This window comes from Crotalus tigris, unplaced genomic scaffold, assembly GCF_016545835.1.
Source record: "Crotalus tigris isolate CLP2741 ecotype Arizona unplaced genomic scaffold, ASM1654583v1 scf7180000024464.508515016:1373766, whole genome shotgun sequence".
Classification (NCBI taxonomy): Eukaryota; Metazoa; Chordata; class Lepidosauria; order Squamata; family Viperidae; genus Crotalus; species Crotalus tigris.
This window is the reverse complement of record NW_024100635.1, coordinates 182,840-203,916: the sequence shown is the minus strand read 5'-3', so window position 1 is coordinate 203,916 and position 21,077 is coordinate 182,840. Positions and strand designations below refer to the sequence as shown.

Here is a 21,077-nt window from a genome sequence, read left to right as displayed (position 1 = left end):
TTCCCATTTACAAAAATGACCTCAAAACCTTGTTTGTCTAAATTAGACACACTTAACAAATTATGTTCCATCTCAGGTACACAAAGCACATTGGTAAACTTTGATTCCAAATATGGAATTTTTACATTGCCTTTTCCAATGACTTTTGCTTTCTGACCATTTGCCAAAGCCACAGCTTCTTGTGCTACTGGAACAAACCTGCAAAATAATTCAGACTCATTAACAATTGTTTGACTTGCCCCACTATCAATTAACCATTTGTCTCTGTTGTTACTATTGCAAACTTTTGCAACACCAAAATGTTCCTGTTGCAAAGCAGTCCTTTTTCTTTGCACAAATGTCTTTTTCTGCAAACAGTTCCTTTGCAAATGTGTGCTGGCTCCACAAATGTAGCAATTCTTTACTGGTAAAGCTCTCTTGCAAAATCTCTCCTTTGTTGCAATTTGGTCCAGGTCCGGTCTGCTTGTTTCTTCTCCTCTGGAGACTTGCAGTCTGGACCCCCTCCTCAGGAATTTCTCCTCCTTGTGGCTGCTTCTAAAATGGCTTTTTCTTCTTCATTAAGTAAACATGCCTTTAAAGCCTCAAACTTTAAGTCTTGTTCTTCTTTGCACTCAAATATTGCAGAAACTGTGTCCCGGTTTTATCTAAACTGTTCAACACCAATAAAACCTTCTGGGACTCAGGGAATTTATTCCCATGTTGTTCTAAGTCCAAAAATAAACTTTGCATTTTATTTAAATGCTGTTCCACAGATTCACCTGGTTGCAAACAGGCCCTGTAAAGTTTTCTTGACAATTGCACTATGTTGCAAGCCTGCACAGCTCTCAATTTCAACCATATCTCCTTTGCAGTCTTTAAATTTGCAACTTTTAGAAATTGGTCATCATCTAAATTCAAGATAAGATAAGCCATAGTTTGATCATGGCTTTTCTGATCTGCTGCTGCAAACACTTGTGGTGGATTTTCAACAATATACCACAGCTCTTTAGCTTTCAGCAAACATTCCATTTTTGCAGCCCATACAATGTAATTCTTCTGGCCCAAACGAGGCACAGAGCTTTCTTTAAATTCCATTGCAGCCGTTCTGCTAATTCTGCCTTGTTGTTATACTTTCTAAACACAGGCAATTTCTTCCAGCTTTAAATTACAATGCAGTCATTAGTAAGTCCTGGGCCCATAACCTGTTAGAGAATTTTAATTTCTCTAATTGGTGAAAAATAAATCAGAAGCTCTTACAGTTGACTGCATTTAGCTGATTCAAATAACTTTATATTTATATAAAAATATTTACAATACCATTCTTCTTTACAGCAACATAGCTTAATTGAAGACTTCTTACAGAGACAGACCAGATACAAAACTTTGAGACTGGAAATCCAGCTCCTAACTCAATACTCTTTTTGCACAGACTCAGTAGCACTTTCTTCCCATTGGCTGACTGAGTTACCACATGACTCTTCCTGTTCATGAATATTCTAACATTAAAGCACCCAAACTGCTTTAAAAATTCCATGACTGATACCCAGATAAACCACACTGAACTGTTTGTTAATTAGGAAATCCCCTCTCTTTTTTTCTTTTGCAGGACTAATGTCTCTGTCGAGGGGAGCAGAATGTCAGATCTGGCTGGCTTTGGGGGCCTCACAGGCATCCTGTTATCAAAAGAAGAAGAGGGGAAGGATGAAAGAGGGAAAGATGAAGAGGCAATAAAACTTTGTATGCATGTGATAGGAAATCAGAAGGGGAGGAATGACAGGTTAGAAGGACCAGAGCAGCTGGTTCCTGTTTGTACCAGCATCCCACAGCCAGAATGTATGTGGATTACCCCTAAACATCTCAGAGTGCTCCAAACATCTTGGCAAGGTCTGGTTAGTTGGAAACGGACTGGTCACAGGGGAGGGATGGGTTGGTGGCAAACCTACATTTTATTTTTGTATCCAGCAAGCGTGATGATTTCAGAGCTGGCTTGAATTTACTGCAAGCATCACTTTAGCTTTAACCAAATGGAGTCAAAGGTCTTTCCTAAGGGATTGGATTGGGACAGGTCTCCTATACAGAAGCATGTGGACTAAAATTTATGATATACTGAAAGTAATCACTTTTAATAGGTTAAGGCCCAAAAGAATCTATGCTGGTTTCCAGAACTATTTTTACTTACCTTGGATGGAAGCAGCATCCAGAAATCCAATCTGTGTGACCTTCACCCTTCACAATAATGTTCCCATTAGGAAAAGCCCACATTTTCCATAAGTGATCATCACTTCCAGTGACAACAATGTCTTTTCTTGGATGTAAAGCCAAGCTGTAAGTAGCAAATAGAGAAAGCGATGATTAAAACTGAACAAAAAATGATATAATTAAGAAACTGGATTGAAAGAGCTCAGAGACTAATATCACTTAGGTTCTGTTTCCCATTCTTTGCTAAGCTAATCCCTGCTCTCAAAAAGGCTGTTTCTAGCATAATGTAGCATAATGTGGGAATGGAGCTAGAAATGACTAGAAATCAACACAGAAGATATTTAGATCTGAAAAGCCCAACCCATCTTCACTTTCTCAGTTAGCAACCTTTGGAGCAAACTACTGTATTTCCCAGAAAGGAACATGGCCGTGAATTCCAATCCACCCCCAAATCAATGTGCTTCTGACACATATTTATATTGTGTATCTGTACATATACAGTATCTGCCAAAAGGCATATTCCAAGAAACAGTAGGACTAAGAAAAAAAAAGGAATTGATATTAGTTGAACCAATATCATTAAATAAAAATAATTATCTGTGAAAAGTATCCCTTTTATAAAATTAATATTTCCTTTTCACACACTGTTACATATAGAAATATACATGCAATTTCCCTCTAATAGCAAAAGAAGGGAGAAAAGATAATATCAGAATTTTGTCAGAACAGTAAATAGAAAACTTTTGCTCTTAACACATGGGCTTCAGGAGATAACATGAAATATGAAGAAAGGCATTTGAAAAATATTACTATATCCATTTTAATCTCTTCTTTTTTAAAAAAAATATATATTATTGATTTTTTTAACATAAACACTTTAATATTTGGTAAACAGCATGTTGTCTGGGCTTATATTTGCAAAGTAATCAGTAACAATCAGTTTCTATATTCCAAAGTCCACATAATAGCTTTGCTTGATTTTCTCTTCTTCCAATAATATTCTCTTTGCCAACCTTGAATTGATACAATTCTTATTAGTTTGATAGGTAACAATTAAATATAAAGATTTTTCTAAAATTTCTACAAATAATATTCACATCAATATCATGCTTTTTTTCTATCTGGTCATCTTAGTTGCCTCATCATAAATCCTGTTTACAATTCTTATTTAAATTTGTTTTCCCTACAATGCTCAAAATATTCTTACTGGTTAAGATTTTATCAAGGTTAATTGCATTTAAGTATTTAAATCTACTTTCTTCATACAGGCCATCCCAACACTTTTACATTTCTCATGTCTTAAAAAGTAAAAAAAAAAGACAAAACAAAAAACAAAAAAAGAAGAGAGAAAAGAATAAGAAAATAATATACTACTTAAAATACATATCTCTCTTAAACTAATATTTTTTTTCCCAAAATTTTTCTGTTCTTTTTACCCATAATTAAATATATGTTTAATCTTTAGATATTCTATTTAATAAATCCAATCATCTATTTTTTAAACTCTATTCAAAACACTTTTTTTTAATTATCCGTTGGAACTTTCTTAAAATCAACTACATTTAAATATCTAAAACATTTCCTTTATATTGACCATCCCAAACATTTTTATATTTCTCATATCAAAAAACAAAGTAAAAAAGAAAAGAAAGAATACTATATTACTTAAGCTAAAATCTTTCTATTTCTTCAATCATATTAAAAGTTTAATTTTTAAATATTCCCTCTGATACATCCCATCATCTAATTCCTCAATTCTCACTTTAGCTCTCTTCTTTTGCCAAACATTTTTCCCAATCAATATATTCCATTGAATCAAAGAGTCTTTCCGTAATCCTGCAAATGTTGTTGTAGATATAAGAGGCAAATCAAGCAACATGTCTTTGTAAAAAGATTTTGCCCCTTCATATTCATTGAAGATACTGTCTTTTCTTTCTCTCTTAGTTTCTTTCATCATCTCTTGTCTTCCCATTTCTTGTGGTACTCCCAATAGTTCTGCAATCCATTTTGTCACATCTTTTTTCTTATCCTCAGATTTATTTTGTAGTCTTAGAGTGCAAGTTATCTTTTCCATGTCCAATGTTTCTTGTAAATCCTTCTCCACTTGGGTCAAGTCATACTTCCTTATATTATTAGGTTCCATCTTTAAATCTCTGTCCTCTAATTTATATTCAGTTATCTGCTTTACCTGTTCCCTCTCCATTATTATCCTCTGAGAATTTTTTTTGCCATGAAATCAAATTGGAGATGGATTCATTTATACTTTCAAAATTATTTTTAATTTCATCATGGTTTAAGATCATTGTTGTTTGAATTAGTTGCAACATCTCATACATCTTCCTTGTGGAAAGTATTTGTTTTTTCCTTGATATGTTCTTTCTGCACCACTAGATGTCAGCACCAGTTCATTTTTTTCAGTTTTCAAAATAAAGAGTTATCTTCTATTTTCATAGTTTAAAATGAAGATCTTAAGAGATTTTAGACAAATAACAAACTTATCCAGATTTAGGTCTTATATTCATTTCATTACAGTATATTTCTCCCCCATAAAATATTTAATTTGCCACTTCCATCTGCAGAAGAGTGGAACAAAGATCCCCCTCCTTACTTTCGGAGGTTTTTTCCCCAGGAAATTAGTTAATATGTAGAATAGAGAAAATCTATGTTCTTACCCAGATCCAAACACAATATTTACAATCAGCTTAAAATAGTGCTTTTGGGCTTTGGTTGCTTGTAGCTTGGGCTAGACTTTGAAGTTAGGCTAGCCTTTCTCCTGTTGGTTTCTGGAAGACATTTCCCAGAGTGATCGGGTCAACCACCATCTCTCTGTGGTCCACGGGACTTCATTCCTTCTTTGCCACCTCTTCAGGGTGACCTTTGGCCCATTTAGGGTCCCCTAACAGGCAGAAAATCAGCCTTAGGGTGCAGAGCCCCGCAATCCCTTGGCTACTGCACAAAACTGGAAGCCCACTTCAATCTCTTCGTAAAACTAAACATAGTTAGATTTTTCATTCTCTTCATTAGTTTCTAGTCTTTTTCAATTCTCTGAGAATCTTTCAAACTTCACTGAATCCTTCTGAAACAATAGTTTCCAAACCTGGAAACCATATTTAATATAGGATCTAATCAAAGTAGAATAAAACAGAACATTACTTCCTCAATGGGAAATATACTCCTTTTGATGCAATTAGCAATCCACTAATTTATGCTTAGTTTTTAAAATCAAAGATCTTTTTTGCAACTGTTGTTAAGTTAGGTATTCCTCATCCTTAAAAGAAGAACTTGGCACTTATCTCTGTTAAATGTCATTCAGGTCTTTTCAGCCTATTTTTCTAACCTATCAAAACTGTTTTAAATATTATTTCTCTTTTCTAAAATATTACCTATCCAACCTGATTTGTGTCAGATGTAAATCTCTTCCACCTCTTCATTCAAGTTATCAAATTAAAAAATATTAAATATTACAAGGCCCAGAATGATTCAACATCACATTCCAGTTGATGAAAAATATCTAAAAAGGACAAATTTCAAACTAATGGTTACCAAGCCATTTAGCCTAGAACTAGACTACCAGTAATCCTCAACTTACTGCCATACGTTTAGCAACCATTTGAAGTTACAATGATGCTGAAAAAGGTCTCGTCCTCACCCTTATGACCATCACACCACCCCTACAGTCATGTAATCACAGTTTGGGTGCTTGGCAACTGGTTCACATTTATAATCATTTGCAATATCCTACAGTCATGTGATCACACTTTGTGAGATTTTTGATGGTTTTCAACAACAACAACAAAAAATCCATTCAGAAGAATGGGTTCACACTTAAAGAGTGCAGATTTGCTTAATGCTTAGTAAAAATGGTCCCCAAATCAGGTCTGACTTGACTTACAACCACAATTAATTTTGATGGAAATTCTGGTCCCAACTGCAGTCATAAGTCAAAGACACCTGTAGTTTTCTAATAACGTTCCCCTAATTTACTAAGCTAAAACTTGCTCCTCACAAGTCTATGTTGGTTTCTACTAGTTGTTTCCAAGTTATTACAAATCAATCATATTATGTCTTCCTCTAGACTAGAGCAGTGGTTCTCAACCTGTGGGTCGCGACCCTTTTGGGGGTCGAATGACCCTTTCAAGGGGTCACCTAAGACCATCGGAAAACACATATTTCTGATGGTCTTAGGAACTGAGACACAGCCTCCTCCACCATTTGCAGAGACACAGAGAGAGACAGAGAGGCACTTTCGCTTCCCTTCCCTTCTCTCTCTCTCTCTCTCTCTCTCTCTCTCTCTCTCTCTCTCTCCCTCTCTCAGGCAGACTTATCTCCTGCAGGACTCCTGATTGGCCCTGCGCTCAGGTGCTCCACCCCCTGGGAGAAGTGCGGCCAGGGCCTCGTGGCCTTGGAGCCGCCCGGGTAAGCCTCGGGATCCCTGTTGGGAGCAGCCCGCTGGAGGCTCTGCTGAGTGGGCCAGCCCTCCCACAAACCGCGGCCCAAGGGAGACCAGCCACTGCAATCCCTAGCCAGCCCGACCATTGGACCCATTGGTCAGGAAGGCACGCCGGAGTCCAGGCTGCTGGGAAGGAAGAAGGTGATGCAGCAAAGGTAGGAGAGGAGAGCCACCTCCTGGGGCCCAGCGCTGGTGGCGGCTTCCTTGCCATCCTCTTCCTCCTCCCCTTCTTCCTCCTACTGCCCCCAAGGTGGCTCAGGCGGGTGCCGGGGCAAGAGGGGTGCCTGGGGGGAGCAGCCGGGCTGGTGGAGGGGCTGGCGGGCCGTGTGGCACAAGCCCCCACCACGGCTCCATCGGATGGGTGGAGGGCGAGGCCGGGTAGCGCGGGGATGGCAGCAATGGTTTTCTCACCCTTCTCCTCTCCTTCTTCCTCCTGCTGCCCCCAAAGCGGTTCGGGCGGGCACCGGGAGGAAGAGGGGTGCCTGGGGGGAGCAGCCGGGCTGGCGGAGCGGCTGGCAGGCCACACGGCATCAGCCCCCACTGCGGCTCCATCGGATGGGTGGAGGGTGAGGCCAGGCAGTGTGGAGTCCCGGCTGGGATGGCGACAGCGGTTTTCTCACCCTTCTCCTCTCCGTCCTCCTGTTGCCCCCAAAGCGGTTCGGGAGGGCACTGGGAGGAAGAGGGGTGCCTGGGGGGGAGCAGCCGGGCTGGTGGAGGGGCTGGCAGGCCACACGGCACCAGCCCCCACCGCAGCTCCATCAATGGACAGAGGACAAGGCCGGGCAGCGCAGGAGCAGTGGGGATCCCCGACAATGCAGCAGCAGCCGCCGCTGCTGTCGTAGCCACTGCCTCCCATCCTGCTCCCCCTCCCCACCCGTTCAGCTGAGGATGCGGTGGAGGCCGGGCCGGGGGCGGCGGGGACCCCTGATGATGCTGCCGTAAGAGAGAGAGAGAAAGAGAGGAAAGTGTGAAACAAAGGAAAAGAGAGAGGAAAGAGAGAGAGAAAGAGAAAGAGAGGGGAAAGAGAGAGAAAGAGAAAGGGAGGAAACAGAGAGAGAAAGAGAAAGAAAGAGAGGAAAGAGAAAGAGAAAGAGAAAGAGAGGAAAGAGAGAGAGAAAGAGAAAAGGGGAGAGGAAAGAAAAAGAGGAAAGAGGGAAAGAGAGAGGAAAGAGGGAGAGAGGGAGAGGAATGGTGCTTCTCCAACCAGGCTGGGCGGAGCCAGCAGAGCGACCTTCCTGCCCCCTTTCCCCGGCCAGCTGGATGGGGGGTTGGGGGTCACCACAACATGAAGAACTGTATTAAAGGGTCGCGGCATTAGGAAGGTTGAGAACCACTGCTCTAGAGTCATTTTAATTATCATAGTGTTAGAGTAAAGTGGATCATTGTGTTTTGGATCATCCTCTCCCTGCCCCAAGGTAGAGACTATGGAGGGTGAAGATTCATTCTCTCAGCTTAAGGGTTGGTTTCCGAACATTTCATTACCAGGCTAAGTAACATCTTCAGCGGTGATTAGTGGATGTCTGTGTCAGGATGTGCAATTCTTAAAGATTACTGCTCTTTAGTTTTGCAAAATGCTCCTTACGAATGTTAAAGTTGTTCTTAAAATTGTACAACTAGAAGCAAATATTACTTAATTAGTAGCTGGGGGATGAGGAAGTGACATAAGTATGCTAAGGTTGCCTCTTGAAATAAGAGATCATATTCATTCTCCAAGGAATATCAAGCATGTAACATTAATTAGATGTTTTATTCAACATTGTTAAAAAGTTTTATTTCATCTTTTCGCAAGGTCTTCTTAGGGCTTCGCAAGCTTTGCATGAAATACTTCAGGCATCACTTACATGCAGTAACTCTCTGTGATTCATTAAATCAACATTTTTTTCAAACTTCCACATGAGCTTGAAAACAATTTGCTGCTGCAGCTTCTTTAAAAACTGATTAACTTTAATAAATAGACTCCTTAAAACAACAATAGCTTTTTTTAATCAGCAAAGTAGCTTGAAACAAGGTCTTCTTTAATGTATATCAAAAGGCAGCTTTTTATGAATTGTTTCCAAAATGTGCATAACTCTACTAATGATACCAAATGCAATGGTTTTGTAGGATCAAATGAAAGTACTTTGATATGGTGTATTTCTGGTGATATAAGTGCTCTTTCCATCTTTCTTTAGCAGAAAACTGAGTCTTAACATTAGGCAACTATTAGAGGCCACTTTTACATTTATCTGTGCATTTATAATGAAATGAAAAATTTAATTTTTTTCAAGCATGACTTTAAAAAGACACAATTGGCAAAAATATTAAATTAATATTTAAGAATTTGGGTTACAAAATACAGAGGTTAAGCAAATTCTTCTGACATTATTATTAAATACATTTATTAAAGATGAGTGATATGGCTGTGAGTCTGCTTAGTAAGACAATTTGCAATGATCCCAAAGATGCTTTTTTCAGGCGGCAACTGGACTTTCTTGTGTTTCTTTTGAAGTCCAGTTGCCTCCTGAACAAAGCACCTTTGGGACAACCATACCTGGATGACTGAGAATCTCTATAGACAAATTTGCACTGATGCATTTTTGTCTTATTAAGGTAATAAGATAGTACAATATAATATTGTACAATATGATGCAATACAGTACAGTACAATACAGTGCAGTGCAGTGCAGTGCCATGCAGTACAATACACATCGTCTTGCAACTTTGACTTTTGTTGTTGGGTTGTTTTTTTTTTTTAGTTTTGTGTCTGCATTGCACATGTGCAGAAATCTCTGTCAGGACTTCCAATAGTTGACCAGAAGTGTTGCAAAAGGTTTCTATGCATGTTCAGCACATGCACAGAAATTTCCTCTGGCTTTTGGAACTTTCTGAAGCGAGGAGAAATGAAGCAGTATAGTCACACTGTTGCTGGGTAGAGAGAGTATGCACTGCTTTTGTGAAATAGCTTCACAAAAATTCTCTGCACAAATTTCACTTAAGTGTGGCATTCATTTGAGGTTTTGCATAGGCATAATACCTACTCCCTACATCTCATTATTACAAATCACAAAATTGTTAAAATCAGCAATTATGAGCCAAAAGACAAACAAGATATTAAAACTGTGTAAAAGGAGATGTATTTCTTCAAGGAAAGGGATAAATAAACATAGAAGCAAAGTACAGAGAGAAAAGCCTGCTTGTTTTTACAAAATAGTTAATATTCACCAAGTCAGTAGCTTCTTCCAAATTAATACTCAACCCTAAGTCTCAACCCTTTACAACAGCAGCTACTTGCACTTCCCATCCATTGTATTTATTCTGAGCTAATAAATGATGAATAACAGAACAACAGAGTTGGAAGGTCTGGAGGTCTTCTAGTCCACCTCTCTGCTCAAGCAGGGGACCCTATACCAAGGCTTTTCAACCAGTGGTATCGGTACCACCTGTGGTACATTGGCACCTGGCATGTGGTACGCGACCATCCTAGAAAAGTGGTAGTGGGGGAGGGGAATGAGTTGAACCGGTGGCAGCACTGCACAAGCCTGAGCGAGAGATGGCGGGAGCTGCAGGGTTGTCAGGGCTCAGGGGAAGCCCCAGGATCAGTGCCACTGTCAGAATCCAATTATATTTCATCTTTAATTATCAAATATAGAAACTCCCAATTCTGCCATCTCTGGATTCTGCCATAAGAGGGAGAGAAGGGGGAGAACAAAGGGGCTTTATGGCCCTCACTTCCTTCAGTACACTTCAAAGGGCTGAATGTTGAATGTGTGTTTATTGTAACCTAGAAGTGTTAGCATACCAAAGGAGAGTATTTGCCTTTCATGTAGTTATCTGAAGACTCCATCCAGACGGAAGAAAGAAGAAAAGGGGTGGAATTGTATACTTGAAACTATCACTGGAAGGGGGGTTGATTGGGTGGGACTACTGGGGAACCCCTTAAAACCTTGAATGGAAGAGCTTGAACCCCAAGTCCTGTCTAGCATGCCTGCAACCACTTCTCTTAATAAAGGATTCCTGTTGGAAGAATTATTCCAAGAGTTCTGTCTTCTTAAGATGCAAAGTGGGGTGGGTCCTTACATTAGACAGGACTTGCAAAATTAATCCACCTGGAAGGGAGACCCTTGCCGGGGGATTTTGCAAAAATTTACCATGTCAGACAATGGAGCAAGAGAGGGGGAAAACTCCCTGGAAAGAGAGCCGCTGACCCAGTTGGAACCTTGCCAGATGTTGGAATCCGAGAGGCCAGATTCCTCAGGAGAAGAAGTGGTGGAGACACAGGACCACAAGCCTCGCTGGTCGATGGGCGTTGGAAAGAAAAGTGAGTGGGGAAAGGAATCAAGAAAGGTGACCCTGAGACGGGGGACCAAGCAACCAGAATGGAAGCAGGAGATGGAGAAATCCCTGCACGCAAGTGAAGAGGGAGGAAGCTGGGCACCGTACTCAGACTGGATCCTAGAGAAAGCTATTGACCTGATGAAGAGAACTCTCAGCTCCCTAGGAGAGGAGAATACTGAGCCCTACGGCCGCCCCAGTTCCTGGAGCCACAAAGGGAGAGACACCGAGGGGGACGTGGAACCTGCAACCCCAGGGACATCTACTGATCCAGGAGCCCCCACCCCCTACCGGACCACAGATGGCAATCTGGACGGAAGACACTACCACCCACAACGGAGGCACCGATCCATTCCAAGACGTCCACCGTTGGAGGTGAAATTCAAAGGGGAGCCAACACGCTTGGGGTTTTTCCTAACCCAAGTACTCAGCTACATGGAGGAATATGGGCAGGACATTCCCAGCGACAAAGCCCGCATCCGGATCGTGCAATCTGCCCTGGATGGACCAGCTGCGGATTGGGTAGTGAACTTGCATGACTCCAATGCCCCAGAACTCAGTAACTTCAACCGTTTCATGTCCTCTTTGAGAAGACGATTTGAAGACCCCCTGGCTGATCGCAAAGCCCGTGAAAGAATAACAACGATGAGGCAAGGCAAACGCCCAGTGGCCGAGTATACACAAGAATTCCGGGCCATTGCCAGCAAACTGAATTGGCCAGAAGACATCCTCCTTGGCCATTTCAAAGACGGACTAAACTATGATCTATATGATGCTTGCCTGCCCCGAGGGGACCCACATCGACTTGAGGAATGGTACGTCTTGGCAGAGGAAGCAGAGATCGACATATTGAAGAGGCACCGCCGAAGAAAACAATGGAGCCGCCCCCCGCCTGAGCTGACACACCAACCGGTGAAATCATCGGATACAGCCAAGAAGCAAATGGGGTGTTTCAAGTGCGGAAGAGAAGGGCATCGAGCTGTAGAATGCCGCTCAAAGGCCCCCCAGCACAACCCAGACAGATCCCCAATCAACAAACCCAGAGAGTATTCAGCTAAGCCAAAAGAAACAGCCATGAGAATGATGGAAATTGCAGAAACCCCCACCTCTGCTCACCAAGGGGAAAGAACTCCAGCCTACACCACAGGGCCGGTGGATGCCTCAGATGACAGCTCGGAGGGCGAACCCCTGGTAAGTGGATGCATCACACCCATCTTCAAAACAGTGACTATATTAATCCCCCCCATGCCCGAAGCTGTGAAGGTGAAAGCCTTAATAGACTCTGGCTGCACCCGCTGCCTCATTAGCCCAACACTAGTGGGGAATCTGGGCATCCCATCCAGGAGACTGGAACAACCAATCTCATTTGGCCAGCTAGATGGATCCATAGCAGGGGGGGTGCCAGCTACCCTAGCCACTCTGCCAATACACCTCTCCCTGGGCAACCATGAAGAGGACTTAACGTTTGTGGTGACCCCAGGTATGGAATGCCCAATGATTCTAGGGATGGAATGGTTGAAAAAATGGAACCCCTGGGTAAATTGGAGGACGACAGAAATCAAATTCCCGAAGGGGGACCCTATGGACTTAAAACCCCAAGGGAGGCTACCAGAATCAAGAATAGAAAAAGCATCCATAGGAGAGGAAAAAAGATTAACAGAAATACCAGAGGAATATAGGGACCTTGCTGAAGTCTTCAGTGAGGAGAGGGCGAATGAGCTTCCCCCCCACCGACCCACAGACTGTACCATTGAATTCAAGCCTGGGGCAAAACTCCCGAAGCCCAGATTATACTCCATGAGCCCAAAGGAGAAGGAGGAAATGGAAAGATTTATAAAAAAAAAACCTGGAGAGAGGTTTCATTGAGCCAGCCAAGCCTAAAGTGGCTGCCCCGGTCCTTTTTAGAGAGAAGAAGGATGGCTCTTTACGTTTATGCGTGGATTATAGGGCCCTGAATACAATCAGTGAAAGCAACCTATACCCGCTGCCCCTCATGAAAGACATGCTGTCACACCTATCGAAAGGGAAAATTTTTTCTAAACTAGACCTAAGGGAAGCTTACTATCGCGTGAGAATCAAGGAAGGGGACGAATGGAAGACTGCATTTAACTGCCCCATGGGGTGCTATCAATTCAAAGTCTTGCCATTTGGATTACAAGGGGGCCCTGCAGTCTTTATGCAATTAATCAATGACGTTCTAAGGGAGCACCTATTTAAGGGGGTCCTTGTTTACTTGGACGACATTCTTATCTTTACTGAAACAAAAGAAGAACACGTCAAACTTGTCAGAGCGGTTTTAAAGAAGCTGCGAGCCGCTCACCTATATGCCAAACTCTCAAAATGCGAATTCCACCAGGAAAGGATAGACTACCTAGGCTATCGCATATCCCCACAGGGTATTGAAATGGACCCGGAGAAGGTCAAAGCAGTACTAAATTGGGCACCACCCCGCACAAGAAAGCAACTACAAAGTTTCCTGGGCTTTGCAAATTTTTACCGCCAATTCATCCCCTCATTTGCACAGATAGCCTTGCCCCTCACTAACTTACTAAAAACGAAGGGAACATCCTCAGTAAAACCTAGCCAGCCACTAACATGGACAATGGAGTGCCAAGCAGCGTTTGAGAGACTAAAGAGACTTTTTTCTGCCGAACCAGTACTAAGGCACCCAGACATGGACAAGCCCTTCATAATACAGGCAGATGCAAGTGATGTGGCAGTGGGGGCTGTGCTATTACAAGAAAATGATGATACAGTATTGCAACCCTGTGCATATACATCCAAGAAACTCACGGAAACAGAACAGCGCTGGCCCATATGGGAGAAGGAGGCTTATGGGATACGTTGGGCATTACTCACGTGGTGACAGTTCCTGGAAGGCAACAAAATCCCCTTCCAGGTGTGGACTGATCACAAAAATTTAGAAGCCCTGAAAACTTCCAGGAAACTCAATCCCAAACAAGTCCGCTGGTCCCAGCATTTTCACCAATTCCAATTTAAGCTCAAACATTTACCAGGAAGAAAGAACTTCCTGGCAGATGCACTATCTCGCATGCCCCAATATAACAGCGCACGAACCACAGACTCTAGACCAATAATGGCAGAGTCACAACTGGCAGCACCAGTAACCACAAGAACCCAAGCCAAAATAAAACCACAACTGGACAGCCAAACTGGGATTGAATTCAGAAAAAGTTTGGAAACAGATGACTGGTTCCAGAAAAACAAACATGTGTGCACAATGAGAGACGGGTTGCCTTGGGTAGGGGAAAAGTTATATATACCAACAACTCAAAGACTAACTTTCATGCACTTTGCCATGACACAAAATCAGCAGGGCATTTTGGATTTGTAAAAACTTTACACTTAATTAAACGGCAATTTTGGTGGCCATCAATAAAAAAGGACATAGAAAGTTATGTTGCCAGCTGCCCAACCTGTGCATCAGCAAAGAGGTTGCAAGGGAAATCGCCAGGGCTATTACAACCACTGGCAAGTCCCTCAGCCCCCTGGAGGGAAATAGCCATGGATTTTATAGTGGAATTGCCAGAAAGCAATGGGAATACTGTTATCTGGACAGTCACGGACCTATTTTCCAAACAGGTGCACTTTATCCCTTGCCAAAAAATTCCCACTGCAAAGGCCTTAGCAAAACTTTTCATCCAGCACATTTACAGATTGCACGGGGCACCCCAACGCATCATCTCTGATAGGGGAGTGCAATTTACGTCTGCATTTTGGAAGGAATTTTTATCCCTCTTAGGGACCACTCAGGGATTGACATCTAGCCACCACCCTCAAGGAGATGGACAAGCGGAACGCTGCCAGTCGGTACTTGAGCAATATTTGAGATGTTTTTTAAATTTCCAACAGAGTGATTGGACGGACTTACTTCCTTTTGCAGAAGTTGCCTACAATAATGCAGTCCACTCCAGCACAGGCTACACTCCTTTTCAAATAGCCAACGGTCAAAGTTTCAACCCTATGCCAGAGTTAACCCCAAAAGAACCAACGATCCCTTCACTGAAAGAATGGATGGAAAACCTACAAAACACCTGGCCAATAGTCAGAAAATCACTAGATGAAGCTAGGCGGGCATACAAAGCACAAGCCGATAAAAAAAGGGTTGAGCCTACACCATTCATTATAGGAGAAATGGTGTACTTATCTACAAAATACCTAAAGTCCCTACAGCCCTGTAAAAAACTTGGACCAAAATATATAGGACCTTTTCCAATTAAAAGAATCATAAATCCAGTAACAGTAGAATTAGAATTACCCAAAAACCTCAGGCAAATACACCCAATTTTTCATTGCAGCTTGCTGAAAAGAGAGCATCAGTCATATCTACGGCCAAAAATCCCCCCACCACCACCTCCACTCATGGTGGAGGGTGAACAACACTTCGAAATAAAGGAAATCCTGGATTCTAGGAGATATCATGGGGCAACTCAGTACCTAGTTGCCTGGAAACACCTCCCTCCCTCACAAAATGAGTGGGTCCATAAACGTCATGTCAGAGCCCCGAAGCTATTGAAGAAGTTTCACACAGAGTATCCTAACAAGCCTGACTAAATTTTATACTTGTGTTTTCTTTCAGGTGGATCTCTCTTATTGTTAAGAGGGGCCGGATGTCAGAATCCAATTATATTTCATCTTTAAATTATCAAATATAGAAACTCCCAATTCTGCCTTCTCTGGATTCTGCCATAAGAGGGAGAGAAGGGGGAGAACAAAGGGGCTTTATGGCCCTCACTTCCTTCAGTACACTTCAAAGGGCTGAATGTTGAATGTGTGTTTATTGTAACCTCGAAGTGTTAGCATACCAAAGGAGAGTATTTGCCTTTCATGTAGTTATCTGAAGTCTCCATCCAGACGGAAGAAAGAAGAAAAGGGGTGGAATTGTGATACTTGAAACTATCACTGGAAGGGGGGTTGATTGGGTGGGACTACTGGGGAACCCCTTAAAACCTTGAATGGAAGAGCTTGAACCCCAAGTCCTGTCTAGCATGCCTGCAACCACTTCTCTTAATAAAGGATTCCTGTTGGAAGAATTATTCCAAGAGTTCTGTCTTCTTAAGATGCAAAGTGGGGTGGGTCCTTACAGCCACCTTCCAGCTGATCAGCGCTTCTTCGGGGCTGTCAGGGCTCAGTGGAAGCACCAGGATCAGCGCCAGGCTCCAGCTGGAGCTTGGCGCTGATCCTGGTGCTTTTGATGAGCCCTGAAGAAGCACCAATCAGCTGGAAAGCAGCACTGATCCTGGCGCTTCTGCTGAGCCCAGAAGAAGCTCCGATCAGCTGGAATGTTGCAGCATCTCCAGGGTCTTGTGATTTACATTCAGATGCTTGGCAACTGATTCATATTTATGATGTCACAGTGTCCCAGGGTCATGTGAAGTGACCAAAACTTGCTGCAACCACCTAGCAGATGGGGGGAATAAAAACCAAACACCCCCCACCTCACCCCCATTGCCAGTCCTCAACAGAAATGCTCACAACAATGAAAACCTCGGACAGGAGGAAGAGCGCCGCCAGGCAGGCAGGCAGGTGTCTTGCTCAGTTGTGCCTTGGGGGGCACTTTTTTCAGTGCCATTGTAACTTTGAACAGTCACTAAGCGAACTGTTGTAAGCTGAGGACTACCTGTACTTCACTTTTTTCCTCTTTTTTTTTTTATTTTGGTCATCAAGTTTTTGACACCTTGCTAGGTGACTGGTGGCACTCGGATGTTGCCATATCCTAAAAGTGGTACAATGGGTGAAAAGGTTGAAAAGCCCTGCCCTATACCATTCCAGATAAGTGGCTGTCCAGTCTCTTTTTGAAAGCCTCCAGTGATGGAACACCCACAACTTCTGAAGGCAAGCTGTTCCACTGATTAACTGATGTCACTATTAGTAAATTTCTCCTTAGTTCTAGGTTGCTTCTCGTTGACTAGTTTCTTGCACATCTTGCACATGAGTGTTAGTTACCTGTAAAATAGGATCTAAGGCCTCCAAACAGTGAACCTGAGTCTAAATAGGCACTGGACCCATGATCAGTATGACAGCCTTTTTTTTTATATATATCAGTCACACTTGTTGCTGAAGCTTGAACCACATAGGATTGGTGAGCTGAAACATACTGAATGGACATCATTTAGATTCCAATGAAGAGTGTTTGAGTATCCATTCTTTTAAAATTCACACAGTCATGTTGCAGAATTAATCTCCAAGAAGGATAAAATTCCTGTAGATGCTTGCACAAGCATTTTGTGAACTGTCAGCAAGTCTGCTAATTATGCACTGGAGTCTCCAAATAAAGAAGGTTTAATTTCCTTAATAATAAATGCTAGCTCATGATTAAAGGAGCTACAAACATAATTAACTCCAACTTTGTATTTAAAAGAATTGCTGTATGTATTAAAACCACTGTCTTCATGCAACAGTTTCTGACATACATTCACAAAGGTAGCTCAGCATCCTCAGAGGAGAGTTTAAATAGATCACCTTGAGTTGTAAGGGCATGATCAAAGAAGTATTTAACATTAGAGTTTAAATTATTAACATCCCATGTTCCCTAGTGGAGATAGAGAAATCTTGTGTATAGGATAATGCACAAAAGTCCCCTCCCCCCCAAAAGGAATATAAGCATGCCATGAAAATATGCTTCTGCCAGGAACTACTGTATTCCTAAACAAAGTGAGGCTGCAATCTGTCTAAACCCTTTTATTCAGGACCTAAGTTTAGCTCTGGCTAAATCACCATGACTAATCAACATTACAGTGAAACCAAGAGAATCTCGCCAAAAGTAGTTTTCTGCCTACTACCATAAAAGACATTTTTAAAAACTACAATTCCAAGAGAATAGTAGTGTGCGCTGTTGCCAGTGGTAACAGGAGTAGCCAGGCTAGATAAGATAATACAATGGTCTATACAGAAAAGCAAAATGAAATAGACATGGTTTCCTGCCCAGGAGAATGCCATTATGAATCAATAATCTTCCTTCAGTGGATAAGAGGGGGAGGAAAAAATTGTACGGCTTTTTCAATTTTTTAATAAGCTATGATTCATGAATCATAAAAGTTCTGAATGGTAAAAATTAGAACAATGGTGACTTGGCCACATGTAATTGCCAGGGCAAGCTGTAAGGACCATCAGAGTGCACTGGGACCATCAAAGGAGTATTTATTTCTGAAGCACATTTGTTGTAAGGAGTCAAGCTGAGAAAGCAGAAAGCAACAGTTCCTGGGCCAGAGTGAGTGGTTATAACATCATTCACCATGGCTAATCACAGAATCATAAGGCTGGAATGGACCTTGGAGATCTTCTAGCGAAAGCCCTTATAGCATCCCAGACAAATTGTTGCCCAATCTTGACTTAAAGACCTACAGTGATGGAGCGCCCACAACTCCAGGAGATAAGCTATTCCAATGTTTAATTGTTCTCACTGTCAGGAAATTTCTTCTTAGTTTCAGATAGTATCTCTTGCTTCCATGTTGCTTCTTGTCCTGCCCTCAGTTGCTTTGGAAACTCAACCTCCTCTTCACTGTGAGAGCTCCTCAAATACTAGAAGACAGCTATCATATCACTTATAATCCTTCTCTTCATTAGGCTAGACATACCTAGTTCCCTTAATGTTCATCGTACAGTTTAGCCTATAGAACCCTTGTTATCTTTGTTGCTTTTCTTTACATTCTTTCTAGGATCTCAGCATCTTTTTTGTATTGTGGTGAATGGAACTGGACATGGTATTCCAAGTATGGCCTCACTAGTGCAGTATAAAGTTGCAGTATCACTTCTCATGATCTTAATGCTATTCCCTCTGTTGATGCAGCCCAGGATGGCCTTAACTTTTTTGGCAGCACACTGTTGCCTCATACTTAAACAATGGTCCAGCAGGACACCAAGATTCCTCTCACAGTTGCTACTGTTGAGCCAGGTACTGCTTATTCTATAGCTGTGCATTTGGTTTTTCCTGCCTAAGTGCGGGACCTTTCTTTTCTCACCACTGAACTGCATCTTGTTGGATAGGGCCCAATGCTCAAATCTGTCAAGATCCTCTTGAATATTGAATCTATCTTCCAAAGTATTAGTAATTCTCCCCAGCTTGGTGTCAGCTGCAAATTTGGTGATTCCCCTTCTATCCCTTCAACTAGATCATTTATGAAGACCTTGAACAGCACTGGACTGAAGACAGAACCTTGAAGTACTCCCTACATGCTTCTCTTCATGTAGATGTAGTTCCATTGAGGAATACATGCTGAGTGCAGTTGGTCAGTCAATTGCAAATCCATCTGGTGATGATACTGTCTACCCCACATTATTCTATCCCACATAATTCTATCTTATCAAGAAGTAGGCTATGTGTACTGTATTTTCTACATAGAATACTTTGAATTCCAAATATACTATATCCATATCATTTCCTTGATTCATTAATTCAGTCTCTTCATCAAAGAAGGCAGTAAGGTTTGTCTGGTATTATCTGTTTTTAACAAACAGTAATTGCCTTGGTTGTCTTTAGTGGCTAACAAATTCAGTTCTTAATTATCTTTTCCAGGAATTTGTCAAACTGATTGATCAGTAGACTTATCTGGATTTACTTTTTTCCCCTTTTTGAAGACTGGAACCATATCAGCTTTTCCAGTTCTCTGGTATTCCCCAGTGCTCCAAGATATTATTTAGGGGTACCAAGATCACATATGCCAGCTTCTTTAGAACCTTGGGATGTAATCCTTCTGGTCCTGGCAATTTGAACTGATCTAAAGTGAATAGTATTCTCTTACCAGTTTCTTGCTATTTTGACCTGCTTTCCTGTTCTGTCTCCCACAGTATTCCTTTTGATAGGTTGGGCTATTTTTTTCCTTTGTGTGAAGACAGAAGGAATTAAGCAATTCTGCTTTCTCCATCACCATCTTGCCATCGTCTCCCATTAGTGGACCATTTCTTTGACTGTCTTCTTGTTCCTTACATATTGAAAGAAACTTTTTTTGTTATTTTTGTAATTTGTCTTATTTCACTCTGAGCCTTAGCTTTCCTTGAACCTTGCAGATTTAAGCTATTTGCTGAACCTCTGTTCTAGTTATGTGTCCCTCATTCCATTTTTTTATACTGATCTTTCGCCTTTAGTTTGTCAGAGAGCTCTTTATGCAGCAATGCTGCTTTTGTCTGGGGTCTGCTGTTTTTCTTTCTCTATGGTATTATGTTTTATTAGGCTTTTATACTCTCATTTTTCAGTTTCTCAAGTATCTTGAATTGTTGAAATGAATTAAATTGAAACTCCAGTATTTCCATCCATGGAATCTTTTCTAACCTCTCTCTCTCTTGGGGTTCTTAGGTGTGGCAAGCAGTTCCATAGCCATCTGGTTCTAGGGATGCTTGCATCCCCATAAGACAGGATGCAGGTGGCCAAAAAGACAGACATGGGGGTTGCATTTATTTAAAATCTTGCTTTACGAATGCATCACTTAGCAACAGAAATTTCAGTCCCAACTGTTGCCATAAGTTGCAGACCACCTGCATATAAATTAAGGAAATTTGTGGGTGATTTGGTTTTAATTTTGGGAAATTGTATGCGAGGAATAGATATATTAATGGAAAAGTTAAAAGAAATTTGATATTTTAGTTGGATTTAAAATTAATAAGAAAAAAAGATGCTAACAAAAAAGATTGTAATTATGATGAAGTATAGAATGAAATTAAGAAAGATTTGCTAAAATAGAAAAGTTATAGTACATTTTAAAATCATTATGTTGGAAGTGCCATATTAAGTATATAGAATAAATACAAACACATGTTGTGCCTGAAAGTACCTTTAATATTCAGCACAGGAAGTATCTTAGAAAAAAGAAACACTGGGCAAAGAAAAATGGTCAACATATCAAGATCTATTAATACAGAAAAATGGAGAACTTGAGACTTCTGGTTTTGCAGCTGTAGCGCATGGCCACGCGAGAGCAGACCTCAGCTCCCCACGGCTAGTTTCGTCCTGCCAGGGGGACCCTAGATGGATCCGAAGTCACCCCAAAGAGGTGACTGTGAAGGAGGGGAGCTCCATTGATCACTAAGCGACAGCAATCACTTCATTTGATTCGGGGAAAGCCCTCCAAACCCAACAGGAGAAAGGCTAGCAGCATGCCAGTGTCTAGCCCAAGCTACCTGC

At 41.7% G+C, this 21,077-nt stretch overlaps 1 protein-coding gene across 6 annotated transcripts in view; it reads right to left on the bottom strand.

Moving 5' to 3' along the window:
- Positions 1 to 21,077, bottom strand: part of SPAG16 (sperm associated antigen 16) — a 422,131-nt gene that overhangs the window by 247,035 nt on the left and 154,019 nt on the right. For 5 of the 6 annotated variants that reach the window (XM_039332825.1, XM_039332823.1, XM_039332822.1 and 2 more), the window contains one exon: positions 2,159 to 2,302. In XM_039332825.1, coding sequence (XP_039188759.1) covers positions 2,159 to 2,302 — 144 coding nt within the window. Of the gene's footprint in view, positions 1 to 1,388; positions 1,653 to 2,158; positions 2,303 to 21,077 lie in introns of those variants that run through there. The other variant, XM_039332827.1, reaches the window with a different exon arrangement.